The sequence below is a fragment of the Phycodurus eques genome, chromosome 13 (genome assembly GCF_024500275.1).
Source record: "Phycodurus eques isolate BA_2022a chromosome 13, UOR_Pequ_1.1, whole genome shotgun sequence".
Taxonomy (NCBI): domain Eukaryota; kingdom Metazoa; phylum Chordata; class Actinopteri; order Syngnathiformes; family Syngnathidae; genus Phycodurus; species Phycodurus eques.
This window is the reverse complement of record NC_084537.1, coordinates 14,312,506-14,320,838: the sequence shown is the minus strand read 5'-3', so window position 1 is coordinate 14,320,838 and position 8,333 is coordinate 14,312,506. Positions and strand designations below refer to the sequence as shown.

The 8,333-nt window shown below is 39.3% G+C and overlaps 1 protein-coding gene across 1 annotated transcript; it reads right to left on the bottom strand.

The window, feature by feature from the left end:
- Positions 1 to 1,071: 1,071 nt before the first annotated feature.
- Positions 1,072 to 7,276, bottom strand: cirbpa (cold inducible RNA binding protein a). Its single transcript, XM_061693839.1, has 7 exons — positions 7,189 to 7,276; positions 6,445 to 6,544; positions 4,074 to 4,180; positions 3,864 to 3,987; positions 3,651 to 3,792; positions 2,442 to 2,503; positions 1,072 to 2,009 (listed from the first exon to the last, which is right to left on the bottom strand). The coding sequence occupies exons 2-7, from the start codon at positions 6,542 to 6,544 to the stop codon at positions 1,996 to 1,998; spliced, it is 549 nt and encodes a 182-aa protein (XP_061549823.1). The 5' UTR covers positions 7,189 to 7,276; the 3' UTR covers positions 1,072 to 1,995.
- Positions 7,277 to 8,333: the final 1,057 nt, after the last annotated feature.

The window sequence follows — 8,333 nt, the reverse complement described above, 5'->3', positions numbered from 1 at the left end:
GGTAAATCAATGTACAACTGCACGTGTAACACCCCCCCAAAAAACAAAAACATACCCCTTCAGCCAGACTGGCATTGCCAAATGACCGATGCCCCTCAGGCGGAACATCTTTCAGCTGCGACAAGTTCCACAAGTCCAACCATCAGGTCAACCTGGAGAAAAAGAGAACTTATCAAATCTTTGCACTGAAACAATTGTGACAAAAAAAAAAATGTAAATAAATCCAACAGCATGCAACACTATTCATGGGTCTGAAACTCACCACTTATTCAAATGTAAATATTCAAGAGTACATTTTTTTTTTTTTTTTTTTTTTTTAAAGGAGAATACTTCTGTGGGTCATTACTGGGGAAAATTAGAGAACTAATGCAGTGAACTGAAGTGGACCGGTCAGTACAATCCATGACTCAAGAGGCCAGTGCTTTGTTTTGGTGAACTGATGGAGCATTTACATTCCAGGAGCTTCACAAACAATTCTTCAGGTATTAAGAATCGGGAGAAAGAGGCTTTAGCGGCCATGTCATGTTTGTGGACGACTTGTGAGGCAGAGGACTAGAAAAGAGCGACTGAACTTTGAGGGCATTCATGGAAACAAAATGACAACTGAGTTGGAAGGATGTGAGCAAAGCAAAAGGAGATTTTTACCTCACGTGCATTGGCCTACTCTCTCCCCACATATGACCTAGGCAAGAGAGCAGCTTTCATCTGTGAGCAGCACTTGTTGGGTAGGCGCAACGCTTCACTCTCCAAGGACTTGGTAGGATTTGGAAGTAGCTGACCTCTTGAATGTAATGAAGCATTAACATGACCAAACACCAGCTAAACGTTCCCAGCGGCAACAAAACCCCACTAGAGGTTTAACCCTGCACAAAAGTTGCCCACTGAGTCTTTGAATAGTCGGGTGGAGCCAAGTGGTACAGTCTCATTGGAGGTTCAGATTTGGTAGCAGTCAAGTAGCTTTATTTCAAATTTGGACTCCAAATGCATCCCTACTCATTTACCTAATGTGCACATAATTAGAATCAAAGTAATCCCCCCATGCGACACTTTTTGAGGCAAGAATCAAAAGAATATTTTCCACAATCTGTTTAATGGGCTCCATGAAGCTGAACTGACAAAGAAAAAAAAAAAAGACCATACAAAGAACAAAGTACAAATCTGTTCCCGATCGTGGTTTTACTTTTTGGAAACGAAGTTACATTTTGTTTTCGATCACTTGACAAGATTAGTCCAATTTTACAGCACATTAAAAAAAATGCAGATGTTGAGCAGAGCACAGAAGATACCTTGGGACAGACTGTAGCATGCTGCAATTTGCAACTTCATGAACAGCCGGCCACTTCGGATTTGTAGTTCACCAGTCTGAAAGGAATTCACGCTTTTGGGAAATTGAACATACAGGAAGCGCCAAATAACCTAAGTTGAATATTGTAAAAAGGAATTTGGCCTACAAAACCCCCCCCGCCCCCAACCCATTTAAGTCTTTCTGGGCGAATGCATCTCTTTCCTCAGAGTTAAAATCCTGGCGGGAGATCAGTCAATGGACCTTCAAAAGAAAAAACGAGCCCCTTCGAAAAGTGTTGATTTAAAATAATAATTCCCCAAACCTAGCAACACTTGAACGTTCCAGACAAAATGGGGAGGGGGATGCTCACAGCATGTGTGGCTGAGCAAAGAAAGTCATGGACTGGCGTTGTCTGACCCCCAAAAAGGGGGCTTCATGGAATAGACCTAATCGGAACAGTTAGCGTTAGGAGGAATCTGTGGTGCCCCGAGGCAAGCAAAGAACTTTTTTTAAACACTGATTTTTTTTGCTTTAAAAAAAAAAGGGGGGAAATGACCAAAACTCAGGGCTACATTCTTTTTAAGATGCTTGAGCTACGACAACAGAACTACAAAACTAATGTCAGCAATAAACAACATGGACGGGTTTTCTTGAGGAGCGTATCTTTGAAAAACAGCCAGCCAAGTGATGATCTTGAATCAGGGAGATGTTTAGTCGTTTGCAGCTGAGGATAAGAAGTGGGCACACAGGTAAAGACACTGAAAGTTCCTTCAAAACATCCCCACTCAAACCCACCACAGTCCAGAAGCCCTCCCACACTTTTTTGGCACAAGGGGCTCCCATTTTTTTCCTCCAATTGCACTGGAAGCGAGGCAACTGCTTATTTTGTGCCAGCCTTGTTTCAATGCAGGGTGATGCGGATTGCAAAAAAATTTTTGGTAGCCTACCCAAAAAGCATCAACTTGGCTTCCAGCAGCAAAAGTTGCAGACAAATGTGATATGTTGGGGCTGTGTGTGGTCCCTAAACATTTAACTCATTTTAATAAAAGGCAAATTGGTAAAGGTTGTTACATGAAAATAAACTCATTTGGAAAGTCAAGTGTGATTACAGCCCCAACATAATTCTACATAGTTTAAAATCAACATCAATGCCTACCATAGTTGTCGTATCCATCGCGGTATGAGGTGGAACGGTCGCCGCCGTAGCCACTTTGTCCCCTTGGAGAGAATGAAAGTTTTAGTAATTCAGTAAAAAATAAAATTCTCTATTGAAATGGGTAACAGGGCTGCAGTTATCAAATAGAATCAATTTATCATGAAAATTTATTTTGCATTAGTGGTTGTTTTCTTAGTTCAGTAAAGTATGGCTGCAACTAGCAATTTAGAGGTTTTCCATCACTTTTATAAAAAAATAAAAAATAAATAAGACAGCAGGACATGCATAAAAAATTATAAATCACTTTTGTCCATGTCAGAGAATAGGCACAAATGTTGATAATTGTTTTCCAAAGTAAAAAAAAAGTCTGCAAATACCTTATTTTAAAAACAACAGATGAGTCTGATTTCATAGATGAGAAATTAGCAAATATTCACTGTTGCGAGGCTGAAATTCCAAAGATTGACAATTTTAGTTAAGGTCTCTACACAATGAATCGATTTTCAAAATAGTTGATTTGATAGTCATTTAATCTCTTAACTGGTGTACGTTCACAGCAAGAGTTAAAGTGTGGCAAATCTGAAGTAGACGCTAACATTTTTTCAGGATTGCCACAGGATGTGAGTGAGTGTCACTCCCACACGGGATTGGACAGGAGGAGGAGGAAAAAGTCTCCGGGAGCAGAGTAAAAAGGGGAGAAAAGGAATTCTGTAAAATGTTGGCTCAGGATTCGGTTATTGTTTTTAACTGGCTTTGGTTTGGGATCAATCACGAGGCATGGGAGTCAAGATCCATTCCTGTGTCATTTTACAATCTGGAGCTCGCACAACTCAAATTTTGGCTCACAACTAGGGTCGCAGCTATCAAATACAATAGTGTTTACTATGAGTTTTCTTGTTCAATAAAGTCGTTAAAGTGTGCAAATGGCTTTGTCCACCCTTTGCCTTATACATTCCAACTAAATATGGTATAGGTATATTAAAGTAACATTGATGTTAGTTTGTGTTGTCGATTGCAGACTAATGTCTGAGATTTTTCTCCCAACTTTTACCAATCGAGTCATTCGATTCTTGCAGCCCTACATGGAGCACGAAGGCAACATCTGATCATTTGAGAAAAACTGATAAATGGGGATGGGAAGATTGAAAACTAAAAACTATCCAGTCAATGTACCACTGCATTATATACTGTATCTGGAATAGTACATACCTATTGTCTCTGTAGCCGCCTGAGTAGCTTCCGGTCCTGTAGCTACCACCACTGCTAAAGCTCCGGTCTCCACCGCTGAAGCTCCTGTCACTGTAACCCCTGTCGCTGCCGTAACTCCTATCACCGTTGTAACCACCACCACCTGAAAAAAAATAAAAAATGCACTTATTTCTTTTAAACACTTTATGCTCTTAAATTAGGCGTAATCCCCACCTCTGCCTCTGGAGGTTCCAAATCGGCCTCCGCCACCCCCACGCTGGCCAGTGGAGCAGAATCCTCCCCTGGAGCGACCACCTTTTCCTGCTTCGTCCACACGAATAGACCGGCCATCCAGAGTCTATGAAGGACATTTCGTCTCAATATCAGCATTCATTCAGTGATACTGTAGTTTAATCCTTATAAATAAAAAAACATGGGGTTTACCTTTCCATTCATGGCCTCCAGTGCATCCTTAGCGTCCTCCACATTTTCGTATTTCACGAAACCAAACCCACGGGACCTTCCCGACTCTTTCTCTCTGATCACATCCACTGAAAAATAACCCACAACATAAGACAACCAATAAAGCACACCAGGAACTTGTTTTTATGAAAGCAACAAACTAGAGAAGTAAATTCCTGTGTAAATTGCAATAGAATGCCGACGAGCAGACTTAAATATGGAATTAAAAATTGCTGCATTCATGTAAAGTGTAGGAATTAGACTTTATGACAATCTGATCGATGCGATCGTATTGGCCGATTAGTATTTTATGCTGATTTGCAAGACATTTAAATCCACGTTGCCATCGGGTATGACTCCAAAAGCTAGTTCATTTTTAGCTCAGTACCGTAACTGACGGCCAATAAAGTTTTTTCAATCTTGGTGAAAAAAATACGTCATCGTGTGGGACTATTTTGCCGTGTCAAACAACACGCAAGCTATTTTCAGTCTGTGCACGACGTCGTGCGGAACGTCATCCAAATGCTTCAACAAATTTGATCGGACGCCTGAATAAAGGAATTTAATTACAGCAAGTTAGCACCCATTATTTTGGTCATGTTGTAATGTTGATTTGAACTAATGTTATGTCAGTGGCCAATCCTTGAATGTCCCCTAAAGGTCATTGATGTTTTTAACTTTTGTCTAAAATGCAAGAGAATAAATTTGAATATACAGTACACAAGTATATACAATAAATGAAAAAGTCATACAGTACACAAGTATATACATGTCAATGTGTCATGTAAATAGACATTACTGCATCTTGTGATCGGATCGGTTATTTAAACTTGCGGATCTGTGATCGGCCCCAAAAATCCAGATCGTGTAATGCCTAGTAAGAATTAACTGGAAGAAATTAAATATGTATTAGTGTTGCCCAGCTATATCGCGGTTCACCTATTTCAGATTCAGCACATACTTTTTTTCCCCCATATTCATAATGCACATAATTCACCATATCGTGGGATTTTGAGTGTATGCTGTAATACGTTTGTGGTCAAATGTTTCCTTGCCTAAAACAAAAACTAAGAGAAATTCATTCAAACAAGGAATTAAATTTAATGTACAGTACTACTGTATGTTAAGTTCTAAGTTCAATAGGTGTGTGTGTGTGTGTGTATAAGTATAGCTTGTGTTTTTAAGAGTATGGCTGAGGTTAATGGGTGTGGGGGAGATTAAGAGTCTGGAGCTGTTGAAACAGCTTTAAAATGTATAAATTTATATTATCACTACTTCGCAGCTTTCACCTATTGCAGGTGTGGTCCAGAACCTAACCACCGCGATAAACAGATTTGTATTTTTATGGTGGGAACTATGGAATGTCAAAAAGCTTAAGGTTTTGAATGAGTGGAACAGAACACTAAATGGTCGCTAAATGGTGTGAACTGAAGGTGAAGAACAGCACCAGAATGTCCAGAATTTGATGACTAGTGGGAAGCTTCAATGGAGTGATGAATAAGTTTGAAGTGTGACAGTAAAATGACTCAGGAACTGACTTTCATTTACTTGAATGAAATGGGACAACTGAATAGTTGGACCATGAACAGCCTGAATGTTTGGAATATTTGAAAAATCTAATAGTGTGAATGTGTAAGTATAAAAAAATTCTTGATAAATGAGGAATTTGTTCAATGTCTCATTTGCTTGGGTTTTTATGGAAAAGATGTAATTATTTTATAAAATGCAAAAAATTGTCAATAATTGTGAACAGGGGTATATTTTTGGTAGGTAAAGAATAGTATCCCATAAATTCAGGTTTTTTTTCTCACCATTTTGAAACTCGAATCGTGTAAATGCATAGAAGTGAGTGTAAAATGGCTAATGAGTTCAACTTTTTGGGTTAATTAGTTGACGCGAATATTTTTTTGTTGTCGAAAATGTGGAATTGTAAAGAAACTGGTAATTTTGGGACTAAAGAACAGTGGCCTGAATCTGAATGTTAGTTTTAATGGTGTATAAGGAGAGTATAAAACAAATGGCTTGATTTGTGATCTTTGTTTAATCTTCCCCCCCCCCCCCCCCTCTTTTGTGGAGCTGTGGGGAAACAGAAGTTTAAAACATGAAAATTGAGTGAGAAAGGTAGAAGGTATGATTTTAGAATGATTAATTGTAGATTAAACATTCCTAATATGTGTAACTTTGAATGCTGTGATTAGAACAATTGCTTGACAAAATGTGATTTTTCTGTGTGTGTGTTTCTTGGGGAAAAGTGTTTTTTTTTTTTTTTTTTTTTTTTTTTTAAATGTGAAATCGAAATTTGGAGGGACAAAATAATAATTGGAGCACAACGTCGTGTGAATGCCAACCTTACCCTTTTCGATGGTTCCATATTTGCCGAAGGCCGACGCCAAGGAATCCTCGGTCGTGGTGAAGTTCAAACCGCCAACGAACAACTTTCCCTCGTCCGACATCTTCAAAAAGGAGGAGGAAAAACTAGTGAGTTACCACCTCGAACGCGATTTTCAAACGACGCCATTGCGTACAACGGCACACGGAGGCAAAAGTAGGTCATTCGTCCCAAAATAACCCGGTAATAAACGAATGCGTTATATTTAAGTAGACGGGTTTGATAGTATTTGTAGAAAAAAAAACAGATTCAATCGTGTCGCGTTCTTATAACGGCTAAAGGGAATAGGCTGCCGAGACGGCAAAACGTGGTCCGTGGCGTTAGCCTGATGCTAACTCGGATTAGCATTTTTTGTTCCTTTCAGCGCCATTTTAGGTGCGGAGTGCCTGCTTTGTTTCACGCCTAATGGCAGCTTTGCAACAAACACGGCAGCTCAGTCCAAATTCAAACATTTCACACGAACATATCAAACGTTTTTTGTTTACGCTTACTTTGAAGACTACCCCAGCCAAAAGTCTGCATCAATTAAATGATTCAAAAGCGAGTTACAATCTTTCAGTTTCCTGCCCGAAAAAACAATCAAATTAGTGCACAAACGTAGATTTAAAAAAAAAAAAGAGAAAGGTTTGGATGATGCAAGCGGATTATTTTGTATGCTGTTTTACAAAAGAATAAATACGAGTAGAAGAGAATAAATACGTGTTCTACCTTTCCAAGGGTGATGAATGCACGACCGAATGTGAGGAGCTGCTGAGGGAATGAGAGAGAAGAGGGAGCGCGCAAGCCTTTTTTACTGTAGAAGGCACCGGATGTGGGCGGATCACGTGAGCCACCGAGTCGTTACGAAAATATATATATTTTTTTTTTTAAATCGACGAGACCCTGTTTTCTTATTAGTACCACGAAGTTGCTGTATCAGTGGTAATGTGTGATTTTAAAGTTGATATTGTGTGTTTTATCTTGCTTGTATTTAAACGTCCCCAAGGCGACTGCGTGTCACGTGACGGCTGTAACGGTCAGTAGAGTTGTGGCAGTCTGCCTTTGGCGCTTTGTGCTGACATAGTGTGACGCCATCGATCGATTTTAAAATGGCCGCTTTCCCTTTTCTACATTTTGGCTGAATGCGAGAATGTAACAATCACACGCCGTTTAAGTTAAGTAGTCGTATAAACGTAAGACAATTCAATTATAAGCGAAGATATTGACGAGATTAACAATGTTCGTGCAATGACACTTTTTTTTATTATTTTAAACAATAGAACAGGGGATCATAGTCAATATCCAAGTTTTCCTTTGTTCAATACAAAATAGACTATGTAATTGTTCACAACTGGCCGACATTTAGTTTTTCATTCATTATGTTTGATGTTGAAACATTTTAACCACATTACATCGACTCATTAACCCCCACACAAACACAACACACGAATCTACTTTAACTACTCGCGTAAATAGGGGTCTAAAATGGCAGTCTATGTACGCATGCGCAGTTGTGATTAGCAGAGACGGTCGTTGGGTAGCAAAGGCTACCCGAAACCAAAGCCTGCTCATTTTCAAATACTGCATGAGCAGTCATCTCTCTCCCTCTCTCTTTAATGGTGGGTTTTATTACTCTATTTCTAAATGTATATTTTATACCAAGCCCTAGAGATGACATGGTGGGAAAAAATAATTTGTGACGACAATGTTATAGGTATAAAGTGGGCACAAAATGTTCATTTGTGAGTTTCATCCCCATGAACAACTTGGACGTCTGGGTAAGCAAAAGGAGCGCACATTTGCTAGGAACGTCACTTGATGTACCGTACTGTTTGTAGAGAAGGTGCGCTTGTTTTTCTCTACTGTCCTGGAAT

Excerpts from the sequence above, each read along its gene's own strand:
- cirbpa (XM_061693839.1), bottom strand. The coding sequence starts at position 6,544 with ATGTCGGACGAGGGAAAGTTGTTCGTTGGCGGTTTGAACTTCACCACG. Across the intron at positions 4,181-6,444 it reads ATATGGAACCATCGAAAAGG|TGGATGTGATCAGAGAGAAA; the intron begins GTAAGGTTGGCA and ends GTTATTTTTCAG. Across the intron at positions 3,988-4,073 it reads TGGAGGCCATGAATGGAAAG|ACTCTGGATGGCCGGTCTAT; the intron begins GTAAACCCCATG and ends TGTCCTTCATAG.